Here is a 26,455-nt window from a genome sequence, read left to right as displayed (position 1 = left end):
TGGCGGGGCGACACGTGACCCGGAGCGATGTCCCGGAGATATGAATGGCTTTCAGAGGGTTCAGACTCAGACGACTGAGTGTTGTCAAGATGGCGGCGGCGTTTAGCAACAGCGGCGGCGGCAGGGGGATTCTGGCGGCTGGACTCTTTCGCAATCACGTGGCCATCGTGACGGGCGGGGGCACGGGCATCGGCAAGGCTATCGCTGCTGAGTTGCTGCATCTTGGTGGGCAACGGATCTCTGAAGAGAGAAAGTCTAGCTGGGAGCAGGCTGATTTCTCCTCCCCTGGGGGAATGGGAGAGGTGGTCGAAGCTATCTATGCCTTGCTAAGTTAGAGACTCTCCTGCGAGTCCTTCCTCCATGTTATTGATTGTAGCTTTAGGACTTGGACAAGAGTGACAGGATGTCTATGGAGATTCTCAGTCATCCAGGGGTCATGGTTGTCCCAAAGGTGCTTTCTTTCAAAAGGCAACTGGACTTTCTTGATTTTTTTTTGGGTGGGGGGAGAGACATTTCACTTCTCCTCCAAGAAGATTCTTCAGCTCTGACTGGATGGTGGGGAATTTCATGAGAAGCCAAATGTCTTCAAAGAAAAACCAGAAAGTCCAGTGGCCTCTTGAAAAAGCACCTTTGGGGCAAGAATGACAGGAGAGGATGCAGGTTCTCTCTCTTTAGAAGTTTGGTGACTGGGACTGCTTTTCATAATAAGTTGTTACTTGCTATGAAGTTACTAGAGAAGGCCCAGGGATTTTCCTGGAAGAAAGGAAACGGGCTAGGGGGAAGAAAAAGTTGGATTTTCTTCAGATTGTTTGGTTGTCGGATCCCAATAACTAGTGTTGTCACTGGATAATGGGACATACAGTCAAAAGCTTTGGGAAGCCCTGATATTTATCCCACCATCTTTTGTCCCTTTCTATATGTTGTGTCTGTGCCTATTTTGTTGACTATCAAGAGGAATCCTTTTGAAGACATCTCAGAATAAGAGAGAGAGAAAAGAGTATCAGTAGGAAATTTAATTTAATGAGAACTTAATCGTGTATGAATGATGACTAAAGGAAATACTGTAGACGATAAAGAAAATTCAAGAAAACATCTTGTGTAATGCCTTAGGATTCTGCTTGTCTTCTTTCCTCTTTCTATTTGCTCAATCTATAAAACATTAAACAAGTTTAGGTTTCCAATTGTGTTATCTTATGTTGTAATGTGACAGTTTTATCAAAAGCTGGCATTCTGTTTAATTTCTGTAAAATAAATGTCATTTTAATTTATAAAGTGTGTGGGCTTCTCAAATATACTCCTTTTGCTGTGTGAACTGGATCGGTGATTTAATTGGAGTTTGGCTTTATGATAAGCACTACTTGCGCAATATTCAAACTACTGACAGATAGATTAAAATAAAGCTCATGTGTGCTTATCCTTCTGCTTAATTGCTATTGGCAGGTTTTTTCTGCACATCTAGCTCAACCTGGGGGAGGAATGCTTTTCTGGAAGCTGTGACTGACCTTTAGTCAATTATCTATAAGATTATGGGAACTAAGCAATGTAATTTGTCAGATTCCGGGAGCAGATTTGAAGTGTTCATATTTTTCAGGAAAACAATAAAGTAAAAAATTAATGCATAGGTGCTTATATTCCTCTTCCTCTTTAAGAAGAAAGTAGGCTATACACTGCAGTGTCCTGCTATAATTATGTAAAAATCATTTTTTAAATTAAACTCTTCTTTTATTAAATCAAAAACTGGTCCCCAACTCTGTGCTGCTTTCATTGCTTGTGCTTCTGCTGCTTCATATCTTCTATGATTACATAGAACTTAACAGTTCATTTAGCGACCGTTAAAAGTTGCAACAGCATTGAATAAAATGGCTTCTGATCATTTTTCAGTTACAATCTTTGCAGCATCCCCATGGTCACAAGATCAAAATTCAGATGCTTGGCAACTGGCTCATATTTGTGACCTGCCTAGTAAAGTCATTGGGGAAGCCAGATTTACTTAACAACCAGGTTACTAACTTAATAACTGCAGTGATTCATTTAACCAGTGTTGCAAGAAAGGTTGTAAAATGGGGCAAAATTCACTTAACAAATGTCTCAGTTAACAACAGAAATGTTGGGCTCAATTGTGGTCGTAAGTCGAGGACCACCTATACTTAGTTCTTGAAGTTGAACTATGGCTCAAATTAATGTTTCATTATCTGGACCTGTGGATTTTTTTTTCTTTCCACTAGAATTCCTGTAAGATCTTCTCACTCTTTATTGAAGTGCTGATATAAACATCTTTGAACATATTCACCTATAAAATCTATACTTGGTCCTCTTATTCATGGATACTTTTTCTGAGACCTTATTCATGTGAAACAGTGAGCTATAAATTAGCCATGGATAATCAGCTTCGTTAGTATACCACGTAATGAAATTGGTTCCACCACAAAACTGTGGTCAACTAAAGCGCGCTCGACGAAACCGCGTACCTGACGTCATCACAGCACGACGAGAAAAGCACGCTGTGAGCGGTAAAGCTAAAATTAACGCGTAAACCTAACCCCCCCAAACCTAACCCTAAACCTAACCCTTAACATAACCCTAAACCTAACCCTTAACCTAACGCTAAACCTAACGCTAACCCTTAACCTAACCCTAACCCTAACCCTAACGCTTAACGTAACCCTAACCCTTAACCTAACCCTAACGCTAACCCTTACCTTTACGTGAATCGGCTTGCTTTAAAAGCGCTTTTTAAAGCGCCCTTTTTTCTCCGCGGTCGTTGTTGTCGCGCTGCTGATGACGTCAGCGACGCGCTTTAATCGGGCGCGCTTTAGTGGACCGCGGTTTTGTCGTGCCACGATGAAATTAACTCCCAAGGAAGGCTTAATCTACTTCTATTGAGATTGGTTATAATATAAAATCTGGCAAGTCTGACTGTGCTGTAACTCTTCCCTCTTGACATCCTCCAGTAGACTAGAGAGGTATCTATCTGAACTGCTCCAAATATTGTCTGGATGTTCTGGATTTAAAAAAAAACAATCAGTTCCTTTTATCTAGGAATATCTGGTCAAGATCATCTTCCTTATTTTGTACACTGACATTTTGACTTAGTGTTGTATGTAAAACCAGAAAATTCCAGTCATCTTTGGGAGAGAGAGAGAGTGTGTGTGTGTGTGTGTGTGTGTGTGTGTGTGTTTATTTGAACAATAAATAAATTAACTGAAAAAGCAGATTGTGACCTCTAAAGCCTGGTTGGCTATATTAAGCTACAATATATGGTTAATGGGAATGCAAATGTGACATCTCCCCCTTGATGTGCATGGTCCCTTAACTATGCTTGATATCATCTGATTTAGGAATAGCTGTGATTTTAATTAGTGTTAATAACTAGTCTTTTAAAATAAATAATTATTGTGTCAAATTCCAGCTAGTGCTAACTGGGTATAATGATTTGAATGGTATGACCATAGCAAAACATTGACAAAGAACTGGATACTGGATAGAAGTGGGGATAATGATAGGTGATCTGTTAATTTTGTTGTGCCAAAAACTTCTGAAAATTAAACTATTGGATAATTGGCACTGAGTTGTAATGCATGTGATTTCCAGCTTGAAAATCACTGGGTTATACTTAATATCATATGAACACTGTTTAAACTCTAATGCTGATATTATTTGAGAAATATCCATGGGTTATACTAGGAATTTGCAATTTGTGTTGCTTGGATTTCAATTCAAGGACATGATAAAACTACAAAGTCATTTTTATTGAAGATTGTATGTGTTTTGGTGGAATGAAATGTGTGGAAATATATTAAAGAATATCAAAGAAGCTGAGTTAACACACTGCAATAAACTCAAAATTCAAATTAGTTGGTTTTGGCTTAAAGTAGGCATTATGGACCAGTTCAACAATGGATTTCAGTAGTGAGTCCATTGAAGTTGTGGGTTTCCCATCTCTGGAAGTTTTTAAGAAGAATCCGGACAGCTAGTTTTGAGGATGGTTTAATTAGTTTTCCAGCACATTTCAGAAAATAGAACCAGATGATTTTTATAGATCTCTCCAATTCCTCAATTCGGTGATTTCTGTGATTCTGTAACTATAAAATGTGGTACTGTATGCAGTTTTTACTATATAATCTAGGATTTGCAGCATGCTTTTGAAATGATTAGTATTAAATTATTAATGTAACATTAAAACATGGGGATTTTCTCTCCTTTCTCAAGAAACTTATTTATTTATCAAATTTGTATAGCTGCCCATTTCACAAAATGCAATTCATTGGGGGGGGGGTGTTAATTTTGGACTGCTTCTTGCTTTGACTTGTATAGTTTCCAGTGGTTTGTTTGCGATGCTCTTAAGAACTAGCCCTAATACCAAGAATCTGGGTACTTGAGAGACCGCCTACTGCCAATCACCTCCACTAGACCGATAAGATCGCATAGATTAGGCCTCCTCCGAATTCCATCAGCCAGCCAGTGTAGACTGGCAACTACTCGGAGGAGAGCCTTCTCGGTGGCTGCTCCGACCCTCTGGAATGAACTCCCCGTGGAGATCCGGACCCTCACCACCCTCCAGACCTTCCGCGCCGCACTTAAAATCTGGCTATCCCAGCTGGCCTGGGGTTAAAGATTCTAACCCCTACTCGAATTGTATGACTGTTGAGTTCTTAAATGATGTAATGTTTTTATGTTGTAAATTGTTTGTCCTTCCCCCACCCCTTTTGAACTGTGAGCCGCCCTGAGTCCCCCCAGGGAAAAGGGCGGCATACAAATAAAGTGAACTAAAAAAAAAAAGAAGAAGAAGAGAATGCATGCTGTTCATAAACTAAATATCAGATTAGAATAAGCACAATTTTCATGTAACATTAAAACATGGGGATTTTCTCTCCTTTCTCAAGAAACTTATTTATTTATCAAATTTGTATAGCTGCCCATTTCACAAAATGCAATTCATTTGGGGGGGGGGGTGTTAATTTTGGACTGCTTCTTGCTTTGACTTGTATAGTTTCCAGTGGTTTGTTTGCGATGCTCTAAGAACTAGCCCTAATACCAAGAAGAGAATGCATGCTGTTCATAAACTAAATATCTGATTAGAATAAGCACAATTTTCATGTTTTCTTTCTTTGTAGATTTACAAATAGCAGTAATCGCTTGATAGGCCTGAAAGTGATACTGAAGGGATAATGAGCCCAGATTTAATACTTCAGCAAGAGATCTGATTTAATCTTTGTACAACTTGTACTAATGTTGAAATGCCTCTCATTTTGTTTTGCAGGTAGTAATGTAGTGATTGCCTCTCGTAAATTTGACAGATTAAGGGCTGCAGCGACAGAGTTAACTGCTGAAATTCCCTCCACCAGTTCTGTCCAGGTGACACCCATACAATGCAACATTCGCAAAGAAGAGGAGGTAAAAATGCAATAGTCTTCCATATTTGATTAGTGTATTGTTCACTGGGTTATTCTTTTTATTACAGTGGAAAAAAAGGTATTTTCATCTCAATATTGGAAGATTAAACCACAAAAAAGTAATCTAAATACTAGTTCCTTTGCTGGAAACAGCAAATGTTGCTGTTTCCAGTTGTTTTTATGTCAGTTAGGAGACAGTCAGCTATATTATACAATTTTAAATAATTGTAATTTTAAATGTAGGAGGAGGCATTCAGTGCTTTGTAAACTCTTAAGATAGCGTACAGTTCTATGTACTTTGTCGGTAACATCCATCTTTAACAATTTGGAAGATATCAAAGACATCATTTTGAGGATCCTTGCTTTGGGTGATGTTCCATTTATTGGGATGGAAATGGAATTATAATTTGACAATTGCTTTGATTTTAGAAAAGGAAAAAACATTTTGGTTCAATGCTATAATATTTTATAGCATTTGTACTGCTGGTACAGGTAGTCCTTCTCTTACAACAATGCATTTAGTGACCATTCAAAGTTAAAACAGCACTGAAAAAAGTGAGTTATGATTGTTTTTCACACTTATGATTATTGTAGCATCCTCGTGGTCACATGATAAAAATTTAGACCCTTGGCAACTGACTCATATTTATGATGGCTGTGCCCAGTCGTGTGATCACTTTTCTAACCTTCTGGCAAGCAAAGTCAGTGGGGAAGCCAGATTACCAACCCTGTTACTAACTTAACAATTGGAATTCACTTTAAAACTGTGGCAAGAATGGTCGTAAAATGGGGCAAAACTCACTTAACAACTGTCTCACTTAGCAACAGAAATGTTGGGCTCAGTTGTGGTTGTAAGTCAAGGACTACCTGTATATGCAAGCAATATTGAATTATATGAGTAAGTAATCTTCATCTCCAACCATAGCCTGAACTTCCTGTGTAGTGGATGACAGGATTGTTAAATAAACAAATTTAATATTAGGCTGAAAATGACAATAAGGTAATTGATTCTAATTTAGGCCAAATTATATCCTAAAGAATCAAACAGAAAGTGAGCTATCAAATGTACAAAACCCCAAACCAGAATCTATTGAGTCAAGAATCAATTCCAGCAAAGAAAGATATGTTAAAACTAGGTTTTTAAATGATAGTTTATATATACCATATACCATATTATAATACATTTTGCTCTGTGTAGTTTATTGATAATAATAGTTAATGTTATATATAGAATGAAGAAAAAAGATGTATGAAATAATATAATTGCACACATATATAAAATTATAGTTATAAAAGACTTATTTGTACAGATAAAAGAATCATAACAGATATGTAAAAGAAGTGTGATGTGCTGCAAAGATGTGAAGTTTGTATAAACAAAATAAAAAGTTTAAAAAAATAACTAAAAATAAATAAAAAAGATAATAGTTAAACAAATTATGGCTTAGCATAATATCAGAATTCAATTTTATGTAGGATTGTCCAATACTTTCATGCTTAGTTTAACTGTGATTTTCTAAATTAGTGCAGTCTGCTAGGTTGTATGCTATGATTTAAAGATCACAGATATTTACATAGCATGCTAACTCAAATTACTGTTTTCAAGAACAAGGGGCACAAAACCTGAGAGAGTAGTACCCTATTTCTCCAAAAATAAGATCTCCCCAGATAATAAGCCCAATCGGGCTTTTGAGCACATGCGCTAAAATAAGCCCTCCCTGAAAATATTGCAACACAGCAGCCGCCACAAGGTGACCACAATCGCCTGCTCCTGAATCTCAAAAATAATAAGACCTCCCCAAAAATAAGGCCAAATTTGGGGAGGGGGTCAAAAGAAAATAAGGCCCTGTCTTATTTTCGGGGAAACACTGTACATTACAAGTTGAATACACTTGAATCAGAAAAAATTGGCATGTGTTTCCCTTCGGTGACAGAATAAGAAAACGGGATCTCTTCTTCCTGAAGATGTAGCTACAAAGATGTCTCCCTCAAGGAACTAAGATAACATTATCACTCTAAAAGTGATCAATGCCCCCCTTTTAAAATTCTTTTTTATACAGCTTAAAATCTTTATTTTTTATATGTCTACATCTGTCAGCAGCTTTGTTTCTCCGAGAAATCTGTTACAGAAGATTCAAATAAACCACCTAGGGGAAAACTTGTTGAATGCTGAGATTTAATCTCTACCCACTAAGGCATCCTTGCCTTCTAATAAAGCTTTCCCATAATTGTGCTATAAATAATTCTGCTTGTTTGGCACACAGCTTCCAAGTACAGCACTGTTGCCAGCTTTCCTTTGTTAAGAGGACACCATTACAAGTTTTGAGAGATTGAGATTGAGATGCTTTATTTGTATGCCGCCCTTTTCCCTGGGGGGGCTCAGGGCGGCTCACAACTCAAGGGGAGGGAGGACAAACGAGTCACAAACATAAAAACGATACATCATTAAAAACACAACAGTCATACAATTCGAGTGGGGTTGAAATCTTTAGCCCCAGGCCTGTTGGGACAGCCAGGACTTAAGGGCTATGCGGAAGGTCTGGAGGGTGGTGAGGGTACGAATCTCCACGGGGAGTTCGTTCCAGAGGGTTGGAGCAGCAACCGAGAAGGCTCTCCTCCGGGTAGTTGCCAGCCGACATTGGCCGGCTGATGGAATTCGGAGGAGGCCTAATCTATGGGATCGTATCGGCCTAGTGGAGGTAATTGGCAGTAGGCGGTCTCTCAAGTACCCAGATCCAATACCATGCAGGGCTTTGTAGGTGACAAGTAGCACCTTGAAGCGTACTCGGAGATCAACAGGCAGCCAGTGCAGCTCGCGGAGGATAGGTGTTACGTGGGTGAAACGGGGTGCACCCACGATCGCTCGCGCGGCCGCATTCTGGACCAGCTGAAGTCGCCGAATACTCTTCAAGGGCAGCCCCATGTAGAGCACATTGCAGTATTCCAGCCTAGAGGTCACAAGGGCACGAGTGACTGTTGTGAGAGCCTCCCGGTTCAGATAGGGCCGCAACTGGTGTACCAGGCGAACCTGGGCAAATGCCCCCCTGGTCACAGCCGACAAATGGTGTTCAAAAGTCAGCTGTGGGTCCAGGAGGACTCCCAAGTTGCGGACCCTATCTGAGGGGCATAGTATTTGACCCCCCAGCCTGAGAGATGGAACACTTGACCAATTGGTGGGAGGGAAGCACAGCAGCCACTCGGTTTTATCTGGGTTGAGTACAAACTTGTTAACCCCCATCCAGTCTCTAACGGCTTCAAGGCCCTGGCTCATCACATCCATCGCTTCATTGAGTTGGCACGGGGCGGACAGATACAACTGTGTGTCGTCCGCGTATTGATGGTATTTTATCCTGTGCCGTCGAATGATCTCGCCCAGCGGTTTCATGTAGATGTTAAAAAGAAGGGGGGACAGGACCGAACCCTGCGGCACCCCATATGTTAGGGGCCTGGGGGTCGATCTCTGCCCTCCGACTAACACCGACTGCAACCTGTCCGAGAGGTAAGAGGAGAACCACCGTAAAACAGTGCCTCCCACCCCCACCTCCCGCAGTCGTCGCAGAAGGATACCATGGTCGATGGTATCAAAAGCCGCAGAGAGGTCAAGGAGTACCAGGATGGAGGCGTGGCCTCCATCCCTGGCTCTCCAGAGATCATCGGTCAATGCGACCAAAGCGGTTTCTGTGCTGTAGCCAGGCCTGAAGCCAGACTGGAATGGATCAAGATAACTGGCTTCCTCCAAGGACCGCTGGAGCTGAAAGGCCACCACGTTCTCAACAACCTTCCCCACAAAGGGGAGGTTGGAGACTGGACGATAGTTGTTAAGAACGGCTGGATCCAAAGATGGTTTCTTCAGGAAGGGTCTCACCACCGCCGCCTTTAAAGCGGGGGGAAAGACCCCCTCCCGTAAGGACGCGGCAACAACCGCCTGGATCCAGCCCCGTGTCACCTCCCTGCTGTTGACAACCAGCCAGGAGGGGCACGGGTTCAGCACGCATGTGGAGGCACCTACAGCTCTCATGGCCTTGTCCACGTCCTCAGGGGTAACAGCCTGAAAATCAACCCAGCGATGACCTACCAAATTATCCCTTAGTGCCTCGGCTGGTTCTGCAGAGTTGGAGTCCAGGTCCGCCCGAAACCGAACAACTTTATCCGCGAGGAATTGGACGTAATCCTCAGCCCTGCCCTGCAAAGGATCACCCGTATCCCTCCTATTTAGCAGGAAGCGGGTTATCCTGAACAGGGCGGCTGGGCGCGACTCAGCGGAAGCAATCAGAGAGGCAATATAAGTTCTTTTGGACGTCCTGATTGCCCGGATGTATTCTCTGATGCAAGATGTTAAAAGTGCTCGGTTCAATTCGGATTTACTGGATCTCCACTTGTGCTCTAGGCGTCTCTTTCGGCGCTTCATCTCCCGGAGTTCCTCAGTAAACCAAGGAGCCCTCCTGGATCCACTGCCTCGGAGCGGCCGTAGAGGCACAATCCGGTTAAGAGACTCCGTCGCTGCCGAATTCCAAGCAGCAACCAGACTCTCCGCCGGACTGCGGGCGAGAGTATCAGGAATAACCCCAAGCTCCGTCTGGAACCTCGAGGGGTCCATAAGTCGCCTGGGGCGGAACCACCTGGTCGGTTCCTCCTCCCTACAATGGGGGTTTGATCTCCGAAAGTCAAGCCTTAGTAGGTAGTGGTCCGACCATGACAGGGGTAAGATCTCACTACCCCTCAGACCAAGATCACAACTCCACTGCTCCGATAGAAATACGAGGTCGAGCATGTGACCCACCGAGTGGGTTGGGCCCCAAATTACTTGGGTCAAGCCCATGGTTGTCATGGAAATCATGAACTCCTGCGCTCCATCGGAGTGTTCACCGAGCGAAGGCAAATTGAAATCCCCCAGGACCATAAGCCTGGGGAACTCAACTGCCAGCTCGGCTACCAACTCGAGGAGCGAGGGGAGGGCTGCTGCAACGCTGTTGGGAGGCAGGTACGTTAGCAGCAAACCCACTTGACCCTTGAGGTCCAACTTCACCAGCAGGGACTCACACCCGACAAGCTCCGGAGCAGGGATCCTACGAGGTGCTAGAGACTCTCGGATAACTATGGCCACACCCCCACCCCTTCCCTGGGCCCTCGGCTGATGAAGCACCTGAAAGCCCTCTGGGCACATCTCTACGAGGGGGACTCCTCCCTCCGGGCCCAGCCAGGTTTCAGTAATACATGCCAGGTCTGCCCTCTCGTCTAAAATTAAGTCCCGGACGAAAGGAGCCTTATGAACTACAGACCTGGCATTTAGCGACAGCAGCCTAAGACCAGGGTCCTGATTACTTGCGCCATCTGGCCTTGGAGTGGATCTCATAGGGCCGGAAGGAGGGATCTCTGTGACGTAGCGAACCCTCCTTCCCCGGTAATGGCCAGCCCTAAAGTCCCCGCCATATCTGCCCCTCCCTGTTAAGACCGTAATGCTTCGGCCCACTCCCGTGTCCGTGGCCCCCCCCCCATAACCCTCGCATGCTCCAGCAGGCCCTTCGAATCAAACATCGTGAGGCTGGGATTGGCTCAGCCCCCCCTGGTGCTTCTGCAGAGCACTCAGCACAGAGGGTACCTTTAAGCTGTGCCTTTTAGTGCAGTATTTCCACATCCAGTACATTGCTACATATATAAATTGTTGTAGTCCAACTGTGACTGGGCTTGATCATCTTTCCCAGGAAAGGAAACATCATGTTACCAGATGTGATGTGGAAACAAAATTTGCTTTGTACAGGCTTCTTCTGAAATATGCAACTGAAATGACAGGACCGATAGTTATTAAACCACTGCCATTGGATTCCTTTCAAATAGTTGCTGAAATCATATACCTCTTGATCAACTTTCTGTTATTAGCAGATACAGTGGAAACAGATTTTTCAGGACTATGATATATGATAATAGCAATAGCAATAGCAATAGCAGATTTTTATATACCGCTTCATAGGGCTTTCAGCCCTCTCTAAGCGGTTTACAGAGTCAGCATATTGCCCCCAACAACAATCCGGGTCCTCATTTTACCCACCTCGGAAGGATGGAAGGCTGAGTCAACCCTGAGCCGGTGAGATTTGAACCGCTGAACTGCTGATCTAGCAGTCAGCCTGCAGTGCTGCATTTAACCACTGCGCCACCTTGACTATAATTTTTATTATTTGTCTGTTTGTTTTCTGCCCTTTTTTTTTACAAATGGCAGGGCATATCCAGCATATCTTCCTCCTATTGTACCCACAATAACAATCATGTCACGGTTCGCCCACATAACACCGATCCTCCGTGAGCTGCGCTGGCTACCTGTTGATCTCCGGGTGCACTTCAAGGTCCTACTTACCATTCATAAAGCGCTCCATGGTAGTGGATCTGGCTATTTGAGAGACCGCCTTCTGCCGATTACCTCCCTCCGTCCCATCAGATCGCATAGAGTAGGCCTCCTCCGAATTCCATCCGCCAGTCAGTGCCGACTGGCGACTACGCGGAGGAGAGCCTTCTCAGTTGCAGCTCCGACGCTATGGAACAATCTCCCCATGGAGATCCGCACCCTCACCACCGTCCAGGCCTTCCGTACAGCCCTCAAGATCTGGCTATCCCGTCAGGCCTGGGGATAAGACTTTATTCTCGCCCCTCCCGAATGTTGAATGAATGTTGGGTTTTTACTGCTAATTATTTTCAATCACATTTTCTTTTTGTGTTTTGTCCTGCACTTCCCCCCTCCCTATTATTGTAAGCCGCCCTGAGTCCCCTCAGGGAAAAGGGCGGCCTATAAATGCTTAATAAAATGAAAATGAAATGAAAAAAATGTCAGGTGGTTTAGGCTGAGAAAGAGTGACTATAACATTATATAACAGCTATATAACATAATAACTACAATATGTGAGTTTCATAAGTAATAATACTCTCATTTTCTTCTTTATAAGTTATGTTTAAGAGAAAACTCTCAATAACCTTGTACAAATTCTTCTGTAACCATACTGTAGCCAACTCACAACAGAAATTTTGTCATTGGGATGAAATCTTGGGTTGTTGTGGAATTCCCTTGTTATAGAATATTCTAGGTTATATTTTTAACTGCCATATCATGATTTCTAACAGTACTCAAAACTATTTTGTAGAAAGGATTTTCTATTAAAGAAACACCACACTTATGTACGTTTATTGACAAATACTATGTTCGATTTTAGCCAAAAGGCCAAGTAGTTATTTAATGCTGTACAAAAATCTGCAAATGGAACATCAATCTTATCACTCCGCTTTATTTTCCCTTGTAGGTAGAGGCACTGGTGAAAGCAACATTAGATCTTCATGGTAGGATAGATTTTTTGGTCAACAATGGAGGAGGGCAGTTTTTTAGCCCATCTGAACTAATAAGTGCAAAAGGCTGGCATGCTGTTATTGAAACCAACCTGACTGGAACTTTCTATTGCTGTAAAGCAGGTGATTGCTTACTATAACTTGAAGTTTTGTTCATAAAGCAATTTGAATCACGATTACTTTGCATTTCTCATTTTTATGCCTTAACATTTTTTATATTTAGCTTAAATATTCACAGTTATAGAGATATGAATCTCTCCTGCAGATGAATAAGAGATTTATCCATAGGTCTGCCAGGAAACAAATATTTGCTGGTCACATTCTTGTTAGCTGCTATATATTTGGCTGTTGCAACGTAATTATGGTTGAAGGAATGGTTGAAACTGAGGTATAATGATAAACCTAACTATGTAGTGCTTAGCATGTTTTGCCAGTTATGTTAGGTTAAATTATAACACAACAGTTATTCAGACTGCATCTCTGACAGAGAATGGTTGGTTTTAATTATAAGTCAAAGAAGACATTTAATAAGAATTTGAACTCCTTTGATGACTAGATCAGAAATACTAAAATCTATTCCCTAGTTTGTGTCAGCCCTCGTGCTGACATTCGCGGGGGAGCGACTTTTCCATGGTGCCGCTACCTCCCGACCTCAGCGAGGGCTTTTACACCGCCAATGCCACTCCTGCTTGGCCATGCTTACACGCTGCCGATGCTGCCGCTCTGTTTATTTGGCCATTCTATGGATCAGCACTCTCACATTGCCTCCTTTGGATCCACCATGATCATCTTGGTGTCATTCTTTATAGCAGGGGTGTGAAACTTGCAGCGTCACATTGTCATCATATGATGTATTGTGACTTCCCCCTCCCTCCGCTAAAATGAGGTGGGCGTGGTGTATTATGCATCTGGCTTGCGGACCATGAGTTTGACACCTCTGTTTTATAGTGTCCAGCCAACAGGCACTAGGGTGGGGGTTAACTCAAACAGGCTGCATTCTGTACACATTCTGAAAATGTAAATAAATATATCACAATATTAATTAATGCTTTTTTTCTTGTTGCCATATAGTGTATAATGCTTGGATGCGGGATCATGGGGGTGCCATTGTCAATATTGTGGCTAACATGTGGAAAGGGATGCCTGGCTTATCGTAAGCTATTATTAATATCCAAATGCATGCCTATTATCACTTAAGTCTAAGTAGATGTATTTATTTTAATTTATGTATCAAATTCATTTGCCTCCTATTTTGTGGTTCAGGCATTTCTGATCAGAAACACATTTATAGAGACAGAGACACTTCCCTACTTCCTGCAATATTGTTTTGCAGCTTGAAATGAATAGGCAGGGAAGGTTGAAGCCCCTGTTCCCTAGCTGGCTCCCTTTTTTCAGTATTGTATTGTATCCTACCTAATTTTTTTAATGGCCTTGTTTTTGCAAAGCCCAGTGACTGTATAGATTTCCAGAATAGAAAGTTTTGAAGAAATCTGCTACATTGGTGGATTAGGAAGAACACAAATAGCTAGGCCAAAAATTCTGGAAGGCCATGTGCACCTTAGAGGTTGGAGATTGCCAAATCTGGACTTTAGAGATTAAGTCAGGAGTTGGTAGTCTTCAGACCCTGAGAGACATGTTCACTCGAGAACTTTTGGTGTGTTCTAAGAGTATCAACATTGTCTGGAACAATGGCTAGTTCTAAATCCATTGCTTCTTGATAAATTTCCACAGCTATCATAGGAATCTTTGAGAATTGAGGACTTTTGCCTATATTTATGATCCTCAAACTTGGATCCCACAAATAGTTCACAGCAATTGCTTGCAAAAACATGGTTTGTTAAGGAATATTCACTCATGAAGAAATAGTGTTAATTGACTTATGTATTTGACTTAATATGATCACAATTGAGCCCAAAATTTCTATTGTTAAGCAAGATAATTGTTAAGTGAATTTTGCCTCATTTTACAACTTTTCTTGCCACAGTTGTTAGTGAATTATTTCAGTGGTTAAGTTAGTAACACAGTTAAGTGAATCTGGCTTCTCCATGGACTTTGCTTGTCAGAAGATCACAAAACATGATCACATGACTCTGGAACACTGCAAAATATGAACCAGTTGCTAAGTGTATGAATTTTGATCATGTGACCATGGGGATGCTGCAATGGTCTTAAATGTGAAAAATAGTCATGTCACTTTTTTCAAGGCTGTTGTATCTTTGAATGGCCACTAAATGAATGGTTGCAAAACAAGGACTACCTGTATGCTAATGCACAATCATTGGAGCTAAATCATGCCCACAATGAAATCACATCATGAAGTAACATGATAGTTGAATCTGGCACATATTTCTTACCAGTTGAAATATTGTTTCTCTTTGCATAGACTTGTCTGCTGTGACTGTGTTAATTGAATTCTGATTATGAAATTATTGCAAGCTTCCTGATTGTAGAACATTAACATGTACACAGGTGCACACAGATATTTTTTGCCTGGGAAGAGTTTCATGTAATTACAAGTTGAAAGAGAGAGAACATTTTGTTGGCCTCTAAATTTGTCCTGTGATCAATCCTAGCTGTAAAATGAAATTATGCCTGATACCCCCTAAAATCTCAGAAATCTTAGAGATATTGGTATTTTGAAGATCCATAAAGGCAAATAAGCAATTTTACTCTACCTGGGGATACAGATTGGGTGCTATTTGTAAAACCTGTGCTTATACACATAAATTAGACTGGAAAAACTAAAAGTTGGGATTTTCAACCATCCTGACTATGAGTGGAAATCAATAACTATTTCTGACAATTGTCCCGTGGCATCAAGATTAGATGAAATTACTGGGAGGAGGATAGCTTCTTGAACTCTAAACCCCAGTTAAGCTAGGAAAGTATAGTTATAGGCATTTCATAATCACAACATCTAATTTCAGAGTGGTCTAACTTAACCTGTGGAAAGAAATTAAGCCTGCCTCTTCTTTTGCTTCCTTTGCAGGCACAGTGGAGCAGCAAGAGCTGCTGTTGATAACCTGACCAAAAGCTTAGCCATTGAGTGGGCATGCAATGGAGTGAGGATTAACTCAGTTGCCCCGGTAGGTTATGAAATAAGTGATGTAAACAACAGACTGGAACCAAATGCTGATTCTAACCATCTTATTTGCCTAATTTAATATTGGATGGATGGATGAAGATAGGAGCTTTTTCATAGGTTAGGAGATTTTGCTCACAATACAGTATCTATTGAAACTGCTAAAATTTTTATATCTAGATGTTTAGCTATACCAAAGACCGAGAAGGGGATTAGAGGCTCTAATCTACATCCAATGGTGTTTTTTTGGGGGAAAGAATTTTCAATGAAGGCAAATATACATGTCCCAGGATAATATTGCAGGATCCAATCAGGGTCGGTCACCTGGACCAGAGGTTTTGTCTTCGGAGCTTTCAGACTCGTGCTGGAGCCATTCTTCATGGTCTCGGTGACCAACCCAGATTGAGGAAGAATGTTTACAGAAGTATTTTAATACTAGCACTGGGGATGAAATTGCTCTTCATATGTCTCTACAAAACTTGTAGATATCTTTGTGTTAATTTATAAATTGTATGTATGTATATTAGTAATTAAATGTAATTACTACACTTACTACATTTATAAAAATAGAAACCCCAAGAGTTGTAAGTTAAATGTGGGATGTGTGGGAAGAAGGCAAGAGCTATCCCTTTGTTAACAAAATTGCATAAAGTCCATGAAGTCACCAAGAACGGAGCTTGAGTCAAATAGCACTTACCGTATTTTTCGGAGTATAAGACGCACCTTTTCCCCTCAAAAAAGAGACTGAAAATCTGGGTGCGTCTTATACACTGAATACAGCATTTTTTGCCTCCTGAAACCCTGCCCCTTCACCAAAATGGTCGTGCATAGCTTGTTGGAGGCTTTCAGAGACCTCCTGGGGGCTAGAGAGAGCAGAAATGAGCAAAAAATGGGCCTTTTGCCCCCCTCAACCCCCAGTAACACTCTACAAGCCTCCTAAGGGCTATTCATGCCCCCACTTTTTTGGGGGGGGGAAATGGGCCCATTTTTGGGAGGTTTGCAGAGTGCAAAAACCTTTTTTTTTTAATTTGCCTTTTCAAAACCTTGCTGCGTCTTATACTCTGGTGCGTCTTATTCTCCGAAAAATATGGTATCTTTCAAGGATATAATTCTTCCTTTCCAATGTACTTTGCTTATTGGTTTATAAATCCAGGTCATGTATTTTCAGTACTGATATTCAGAGTTAATAGTTTGTGAATATCAAAAGTGATTGGAGTTTTTATTGCTGTGAAAAACAATGAGAAAAGTTTAATGTTGAAGCCATCCTTTCTTTGCAGGGAATTATATTTTCAGAAACTGCTGTTGCCAACTATGTAGGTGGTGAAAATTTGTTTAAAAACAATATTGAGAAGATTCCTGCAAAGAGATTAGGACTTCCCGAAGAGGTATAGTATTATGTTGATTTAATTGCTATATTTTGAACTTCAAAAGAGGGCCATGATACTTCAAACTCTATACTTTGTGTGTGTATAGCCTTGCTGCCTTGTTTGACATAACCTTTATTAATCTGAAACTCAGCAAACAGTTATTTATGTAATTTATTGAATTTTAATTTCATTATTTATTTAAGTTTGCAAGTTTACTTCTACTTCATTTATGAATATATTTTATATTTCATTTCAGTTTATGAATGGTGATGAAATGTCATCTCAAAAATCTGGAGCTCAAAAATGCTGTACATTGTAAATTTACAATTAAGATATTATTGATTTATGTATCCATATGTAGGTGAGGGGGGCCATACTAGTCTTGTTCTAGCACTTAATAATCCTCTTGGTGGCCCTGCCTGTGCTATAGTTATATAGTTATTTGTTTGTTTATTTGTTTATTGACTCTTTGGTTAATGTCTGTCTGTCTCTTATCTTGTCCAGAGGCAACTAATGTAATATTGAATAATTCTGTTTTCTTTTTTAGGTATCAGCTTTGGTGTCTTTTCTGCTTTCTCCAGGTGCTTCTTTTATAACTGGAGAAACTGTGAAGGTTGATGGTGGACAAAGCCTATATTATAGCTTCTGGAACATTCCAGGTAAAACAATGCTTTAAAAATAGTGGTAAAATAGTAATCTAATTGTTTTAGCAGAGGATGTCTGCTTTCCCTTTTTTCTTTTGCCCTGGCATCAAAAACAAAGGTATCTTTAGGACTTCTCCATCTTAATCAAATTTCACTTCACTTAGGAGATTGGTCCAGAAATCATCGTATTGCACTTTCCAGATTATGTGCTTTTTTCTGCTAAAATTGCTGACTCAAATGTTTTCACATTGCCTACTAAATGCTGACTTTGTCTATAAGCTTTAAACTCTCAGTTCATACAGAAAGCTGAGATATATTCAAATAATCATGCTACAAGATAGAATTTAATCATATGTTTACTTGAAAGAGTTGGAAGTTTAACAATGTTTACTTAAATCCAAATTTTATTCTCCATCTGTGTGATCACTAATTTGCTCCCTTAAAGCCAAGTTATTACTTTTTAATTTATTTTCTTTCCTGTCTAAACTCTGCTAATGAAAGGAATCTAAATTTACTTAGATTGGAATTGCAAGTGCTATAGGATCACAAGAGCTGTTTTCTCTTTGTATGATTGACTTGATTAAATTCATTCATTCATCCAATCATTCATTTCTGTAGCTGTCCACCTCTGTCAAATACTCTTCTCTAACATAAACCCTGGCATAGGTTATTGTGATGCTAGTTTGCTTCAAGAAATCTTACATAACTTTTCATTTACTTCCTTATGTTAATAATTATTTATTCTCCAGTGCACTGCTTGGAGAGTCCAATGCTGGGTTAACACAGCCTATCTGCCCTTGGACTGAGTGATGTTTTTAGTTGACCATACCTCCCTTTGCCTCTGCATGCTCAGTTCGAAAACTCAGTCCGCCCGTTGGGACTGTTTTGCGAGAGCTCCAGTCTAAGGTCAGATAGGCTGGAAAGTTTCCCACTTTGGACCACGTTTGGATTCTCATATTAGAGAAAATTATATCTGTTGCAAGAACTGGCAAAATTAATGCCTTGGAGGTTTGTGTCGCTTTAAGAGGGCACCTGGGCTTCCCTGAAGCTGCTGGTCGCAAGCGCTCTAGGGGACTGTAACCCCTCGCCCAGCGGAGGCTGGCGAGTGGCAGGAGCGGCAGGGGCGGTGGCAGACCTTCTCAAACTGAGCCCCAGAGCAAAATTCTCTCAAACGGAGGTTTGGGAGCCTGCAGGCCTTCTAACTACGGGCCATTCGGCTGCTCAATTCTGCCCGGAAACAGCGGCAACGGTTGGAACCTTCGCGCGCTTTTAGGGCTGTCAGGCAAAAAAGAGCGGGAGGAGGCTGCGCGCGCAGCCGCGCCATTTTGGATCGCTTCGGAACGCGTTGAGAAGAGAACGCGCGGCTCGTGTGGAGAACTGATTCCCTCCAGCCTTGCCTTTGGAGAAAGCAGGAGAAGCGGAGAGCCCAGACAGCCTCAGCGGAGCCTCAGACAGCCCTCAGTGACTGCAGAACGCCGCAGGGAGGCTGGAGATTAGTCTGGGGAGCCAGCTAGTCTCTCCCTCCTGATTGCAAAGCTAAATCTCGGGGAACCGAGGGCAGTGGGAGGAAGGAATCCGACCCCCAGGCGGCCCTTCCCTCCTGAAGATTCTGCGAGCGCATTTGAGCCTCCTCGGCCAGCGCGTGCCCATCCCAGCTCCAGCTATCTTCCAGGCCTCGTGGGTGACATGAAAATGGCAGAGGAATGCAGGGAGGCCTTAGAGGAACAGGCAGGGCCCTCCAGCAAACGCAGTAGGCCGGATCCCTCTGTGAAAAAAGGCAAAGGGCACAAGGGCTCCAATGAAAGGTCTTCACCAAGAGCCACAGTGGATCCCAGGGAGGTTTCTAGGCCCCATCAGCCTGAACCTAGCCCGAACTATCGTAGCAGGGTGTCAGCTTCCCCTGATCGCGAGGCCCAATCCCCTAGGGACAGTGAATTCTTGTCTGGGGATGACTATAGGTCCAGGGATCCGTGTCCACAAGCTTCTTGGGGGTACCCCGACTCCCCTAGTTCCTCCATTGGAGAGGAATGTGATTCTATCCAGGATTCCCAGTGTGAAAAAGGTGAATCCAGCTCAGGCAGGCCTAGTCATCGCAGGCCCAGCAAGCAGAAACTGAAAAGGGGTAAAGGCCCTGCTCTTTCTGATGAGATGAGGGAGGTAATTTCCTTAGCCATTTCCCAAGGGATAGCTGAAGGCATTAAGCACAGGGGCTCCTGCAAGAGCAAGGCCCCAAAAGAAAGGCGCAAGCCTCAGCCTTCCACCTCCAAAGAGCCTGTATCCTCATCTGCTTCTTCCAGTCCATCTCACTCTGGGCTTTCAAGTTCTGAGCAGGAGGAAGAGGAAATTTTCGTGCTTTCTGAAGACAAAAACCCTACCCCTGACAAGCCAGCCTTCACTGGCCTGTTCAAGCCGTCCTTATTCAAATCAATCTTACACAAAGCCATGACGGCCACAGAGTTAGGCCCCTCTTCCAGGCCTGAGGATGCTCAGGCTTCTACATCCAAGGATCACAAACATGGCCTATTCAAAGAGACAGTGGAAACACCTGAGGTTATCCCTGTACCTGACCTATTTATGGACGCGGTGCAGCGGCAGTGGCTACAGCCAGGCACGCTAACCAACCCCAGTGGGGGGGACAGGACACTGTATGCTCTGGAGGGGAAAATGGAGGATATCCTGAAATTCCCTGAAGTAGATGCCCCAGTTGTGTCCCTAACTTCCAACTCAAACCTGCCAGCTGAGCTCCTAGAGGGACTAAAGGCAGAAGATAAAAGGTCAGAGAAAGCGTGTCAGAAAACACACATGGCGTCTGCCTGGGACATTAAGGCATCCACTTCTGCCTCCTTTTTTATCAGGGCCACCTTATTCTGGCTACGCCAACTCAGATCTAGGCCACCACCCAGGAAGTCTAGATGGTGCCATGAGTTAACCAAAATTATTACCGCTGTCGAGTACTCGGCGGATGCCACCTTGACAGCAGCTAAATTTTCATCCAGGGCCCTCGCCTCCAATATCACTTCACGCCGTCTCCTATGGCTTAGACATTGGCAAGCCGAGATGAAAGCCAAATGGAAGCTGGCATCGGCCCCATTTAAGGGAGGTCTTCTGTTTGGAGAGGCCCTAGACAAGTTTGTCACCGAAACCAAAGACAAACGCAAAATCCTTCCTGCAACCCTTAAAAGGGGTGACCGGAAAGGGGCAAGGTCCTTTCGTAAGAGACCTTACAGGAGTCAGGAAACAGGACAACCCTCTCACCCTTCTTCCTACCAGAGACCCTTTCAGGCAGGGGGGGGGGATAGGCACCAAGACAGATCCTTCGGTGCTTGTGCCAACCAATCCCAGTCTTCCTTTCGGAGACCATTCCGAGGAGGCGGAAACAACAGTGGTAGCTCCCGACCCTTTCGTAAAGGAAAGGTGACGGTCGCAGGGATCCCCCCATCGGGGGTCGGCTACGGCTGTACGCCGACAGGTGGGAGGAGATAACACCGGACAAGTGGGTCCTCAACACCATTCGGAGGGGCCTTGTCCTGGACTTTCTAACCTTCCCTCAGAGAAAGTTTCTTCGCTGCCCTACCCCCAGGAACCCAGAGAAGAGGGAGCGCATGAGAGCAGAGATCCACCATCTCCTAGAGATAGAGACGATAGAGCCAGTCCCCAGGGATCAGCAGGGGAAGGGCTTCTACTCTATCCTCTTCCTTGTTCCCAAGAGTTCAGGGGGGTGGAGGGCCATCTTGGACCTCAAAAGTCTAAATCAGCATCTGGCTTCAAGATGCAGTCACTCCACTCCATCCTGGACTGTGTGAGGGAGGGGGACCTATTGACCTCAATAGCTCTCAATAGATCTGCATGTCCCTATCCATGTGGCCCACAGGCAGTTCCTGAGGTTCTCTTCGGAAGGGAAGCATTTCCAATACAGGGCACTTCCCTTCGGGCTATCATCTACGCCCAGAACATTTACCAAAATTCTGGCAGTGCTAGCAGCTCATCTCCACAGTCATCCGGTTCGTCTGGAATGTTATTTGGACGATATAATTATCCATTCTCTCACCACCAAGCAGGCACACCGCGACATTTCTCTAACTGTGCAGACCCTGCAGCACCATGGCTTCTCTGTCAACATGGAGAAGAACCAGTTCCGGCCGTCCACCTGTATACAGCACCTGGGTGCAGTCATCAACTCCACCTCCTGCCAGGTATTCCTTTCTCCAGACCGGCTGTCCAACCTGAGACGCAGAGTGAAACACTGCAGCCTTGCCAGGTCGGTACCAATCATCAGCTTTCCCAGCTCCTGGGGATAATGATATCATGCCTGAGGGTGGTTCCCTGGGCTCGTCTCCACGCCAGGGAGCTGCAGTGGTTCCTGTTACCCATGCAGAGGGCCAAGGTCAGCAACTCACACAGGCGTGTTCGGCTCCCGCGAAAAGTGATCCGATCTCTGGCATGGTGGAGGTCCAAGGCAGTCAAGAAGGGCTGCTTGTTCAAGGAGCCGGAAAGACTAGTTGTCACCACGGATGCCAGCCTCCTGGGGTGGGGCGCCCACTGTCAGGGTCACCTAGCCCAAGGCCGATGGACTCAGAGGGAGGCTGCTCACAGCATCAATTGGCTGGAACTGAGGGCAGCTCGCCTCGCACTGAGAAGGTTCTCCGCTCTAGTAAAGGGGGCTCATGTACTGTTAATGACAGACAATGTGGCAACCAAAGCACATATAAACCGACAAGGGGGCACTCGATCAAAGGCCCTCATGCTCGAGGCGGAAGCTCTGGGCAGGTGGGCGGAACGTCATCTGGCGTCTCTCAGTGCAGAGCACATCTTCGGTGTAAGCAACCGGGAAGCAGAGTGGCTGAGTCGCCAACGCATCGACCACTCGGAGTGGCGCCTGCACCCAGACCTGTTCCAGGAGATCGTGAGGAGATTCGGCGAACCACAGGTAGACCTGTTTGCCACACACAACACACATCTCCCACACTTCTTCAGTCGCTACCACTCGCCCCTGGCGGAGGGAACGAACGCACTGAGGTCAGTGTGGCCTCAGGGACTACTGTATGCCTTCCCTCCACTTCCGCTCATTCCTCAGGTGGTGAACAAGCTCTTAGTCGAAAAGGCAGACCTCATCCTGGTGGCTCCATTCTGGCCCAGAAGGCCCTGGTACGCAGACCTGGTCAGTCTATCAGTTCAGAGACCGTGGCGAATCCCTCGGGACCAAATCTCCCTCAGCCAAGGGGCCGTCACCCATCCGGAACCCCAGTGGCTACAGCTAGCCGTTTGGCACTTGAGGGGGAGCTCCTGAGGAAGCAGAGGTTCTCTGACCAGGTCATTCGAACGATCCAAGCGTCCAGGAGGCCTTCCACTACTAGAATCTACGATGCCACCTGGGCCGCATTCTCACAGTGGTGCAAGGCTAGAGACATAGAGGCCTCATCAGACTTGATCCCTCAGACCCTGGACTTCTTGCAGGAGGGTCTAGACAAAGGACTTGCGGTCAGCATCCTTAGACGTCAGGTTGCAGCGCTGTCCACTATCCTGGCTAGGGGCTCCTCTCGCTCTCTGAGTCAACATCCTCAGATCAAGAGCTTTCTTAATGGAGCGGCGAACATCAGCCCACCAGCTGTTCACCGGTATCCGTCATGGGACCTTCCATTTGTGCTTAAGGCTCTGACGAAACCACCATTTGAGCCTTTGAGAAAGACCAGTCTGCGCCAACTTACCATCAAAACGGCCTTCCTGGTGGCTATTACATCCGCTCGCAGGGTATCCGAGCTGGCAGTTCTTTCTGTCAGGGAGGATCTGTGCGTAGTTCACCCGGACAGAGTAATTCTGAGGCTTGATCCGTCCTTTACTCCAAAAATTAACTCTCTGTTTCACAGGACTCAAGAGATTATTTTGCCCAATTTCTGTCCCCATCCTTCTCACCCTAAGGAGCGTGAGTGGCACAAGTTGGACGTGAGACGAGCCGTGCGCACGTATGTAAAGAGGACAAAAGACTTCCGCCGTTCAGAGGCGTTCTTTGTCTCCTTCCTCCCTGCGTCCCTTGGCCACAAGGTCTCCTCTCACACAGTGGGGCATTGGCTACGCGCTTGCATCAAGCTGGCATATGAACACCAGGGCAAGACGGCTCCGAGACGGGTCACCGCACACTCCACTAGGAGCGCAGCAGCTTCTGCGGCCTGGGCAACCCAGGCTTCTATTCTAGACATTTGTAGAGCGGCCACATGGGCCTCCCCCACGGCCTTTATCAAAAACTATAAGATTGACACCTTTGCCTCAGCCGAAGCCTCTTTTGGCAGAAGAGTATTACAAAGAGTGGCTGAAATGCCAGAGGCTCCGGCGCTTCCCCACCTTGGGACTCAATAGCTTGGGCATGTCCCAGCATTGGACTCTCCAAGCAGTGCACTGGAGAAAGCGTTGGTTTACCTGAACGGTCGTTCTCGGGGCACTGCGAGGAGAGTCCAAACCCGCCCGGGGTGTGTAATTCTCTTAAACGATGTGACTGTATTGACTGTGACTGATTACAGGACTGTCTCCTTCGTTTTCGAACTGAGCATGCAGAGGCAAAGGGAGGCGTGGTCAACTAAAAACATCACTCAGTCCAAGGGCAGATAGGCTGTGTTAACCCAGCATTGGACTCTCCTCGCAGTGCTCCGAGAACGACCGTTCAGGTAAGCCAACGGTCTATCTCTCACCTTTCATGTCTCTGGTTTAGTTTTAGGGTACATCTACTTTCTATAACAATTAGCCTCAACTCCCCTGGTAGTGTCATTCCACGGTTGTTGGAATTTTCTTTTGATTTTCCCTCCTTTCGTGTAATTAGTTTAATTTGGGAATCAGCTATTGTTTGGCTTGTGTTATAGCCATTTATTTCTATTTAATTTTGGGGTGAGTGGAGGACCCATTTCCCTCATGTGAAAGAAGTTAAGGATGTGTGCAAATTGTTTCAGTAAAGGTGTTTTCTTAATTTTGAATGCTATCATATCTGCCATGTAACACTATATTTCAACCAGAATTTACAACTTGGATTCACATATAGTGTGAAGTCCTGGTTTGCTTAATTTTGGTTGGCTAAAACAAAACTGGCTAGATAAACAGAGTACGCTAAACTGCCAACCTCAGTGGTTGAGGTCAAACAACATTATTTTTGAAAGCAAAAATTACTAGAATTTATTGTGAGTTAAAATACAAATACAAACAAAAATTTAAAAAGTTTAAAAAGAAGAAAGGTCAAGAGAGATAGAAGAAAGAAAAAAAGTAGCAATTTCCCACCATTTCCTACTTTTAGTGCAGTAGAATACAGAAAAAACAACCCTGAACCCTTTGCATTATAATTCTAATTATTTCAAGCCATTTCTTTAACAACAAAACTATTCTAATAACCAAAACCTAAAATTAGATTTTGTTTCAGTTTTGAGTAAAAAAAATCCAGAAGTGGTTTCCAAATAGAAACAAAAAGTTAGATTCTTCTCTTTAATAAAAGCAATCAATTCTGCCATGTTTACCAATTCCATCACCTTCACCATTGATTCTTCATTTGTGGGAATTAGTGTATCTTTCTATCTTTGTGTGCTGCTGTTAACATATGTAGTAATAGCAATAGCACTTAGATTTATATACTGCTTCACAGTGTTTTACAGTCTTTTCTAAGTGGTTTACAGAGTCAGCATATTGCCCCCAACAATCTGGGTCCTCATTTTACTGACCTCAGAAAGATGGAAGACTGAGTAAAAAGTTCCAAATTTTCTATCAATATTTTTGTCCATCAAATCTAAGCGGGAAATTCTGGATTCATTTTTATATTTATTTTAAGAATATTCTGAATTAGGGAAATCTGATTCCAATATTTTTTTTGCTTTATCACCAAACCATCAGAAATTCTAAAAAGTACCCTTTACAATTACATTTTCAGCATATATTTATAGTTCCTTTATACATCTTTGACAATTACTCAGGTGTTAAGACTCAAACAACATTCTTAATTGAAACTTAGCCAATAGGATTTTGAATGTAGTCAAATGTCTGAACTCTATTCTTTATTGAGAAGAAAATGATTATCACAATATTCTGAAATATTAAATATATTCATTTTTCTGTTTTTGAGATTATATAAAAGTGATTCTAACTCATTTCACTAGGCTTGTTATAAGTGTTATTCTTTGGAAAAAATCTTTGAAATTTAAATCAATAGCATTGGTTTTGCTTTCTAAGGCAACTTTCTCTTTTCTCCTAGATCATGACAGATGGCCCTCAGCACCAGATGGACATAATGCCAAAGCACTCAGAAGCATGCTTTCAGGAAAATCTAAATCAAAACTATAATTCAAAGAAATGGGATTTGTTCCCATTTCATTAGAAAAAAAGCTATTTTTCAGTAATTAATTGCAATTTTAAAAATCTGTGCCTTAGAATAAAAACACCTTTTTATGAAGAATTAATGAACCTTTAGAACATTCACTAAACACAATTATATGGAGCCATATTATATAAAGTTACATTATTGAACGAATTCATTGCTTGGTAAACATTATTGGGTAAACTGAAAATCTTGTAACTATTCTGTAAACTTTTGGATCCTATTAGCTTATTGATCCATGGATATTCTCTCAAAAAAGTGAAATGGCTGTTTTTTAAACCATTCCTATTACACAAGATTGT

General features: G+C 43.2%; 1 protein-coding gene across 1 annotated transcript; it reads left to right on the top strand.

Moving 5' to 3' along the window:
- Position 1: 1 nt before the first annotated feature.
- Positions 2–26,455, top strand: PECR (peroxisomal trans-2-enoyl-CoA reductase). The gene is made up of 8 exons (XM_032216989.1): positions 2–225; positions 5,261–5,394; positions 12,677–12,842; positions 13,791–13,872; positions 15,709–15,805; positions 17,079–17,186; positions 17,716–17,827; positions 26,031–26,455. Exons 1-8 carry the CDS (start codon positions 45–47, stop codon positions 26,117–26,119), a joined length of 969 nt encoding a protein of 322 aa, XP_032072880.1. The 5' UTR covers positions 2–44; the 3' UTR covers positions 26,120–26,455.

The sequence above is a fragment of the Thamnophis elegans genome, chromosome 1, assembly GCF_009769535.1.
Source record: "Thamnophis elegans isolate rThaEle1 chromosome 1, rThaEle1.pri, whole genome shotgun sequence".
Classification (NCBI taxonomy): domain Eukaryota; kingdom Metazoa; phylum Chordata; class Lepidosauria; order Squamata; family Colubridae; genus Thamnophis; species Thamnophis elegans.
This window is presented reverse-complemented; position numbering and strand designations above follow the sequence as displayed.

Bases quoted from the DNA above. Each gene is read 5' to 3' on its own strand.
- PECR (XM_032216989.1), top strand. From the start codon at position 45: ATGGCTTTCAGAGGGTTCAGACTCAGACGACTGAGTGTTGTCAAGATG. The intron at 5,395-12,676 runs GTAAAAATGCAA...TTTCCCTTGTAG, and splicing joins ACATTCGCAAAGAAGAGGAG to GTAGAGGCACTGGTGAAAGC. The intron at 13,873-15,708 runs GTAAGCTATTAT...CTTCCTTTGCAG, and splicing joins AAAGGGATGCCTGGCTTATC to GCACAGTGGAGCAGCAAGAG.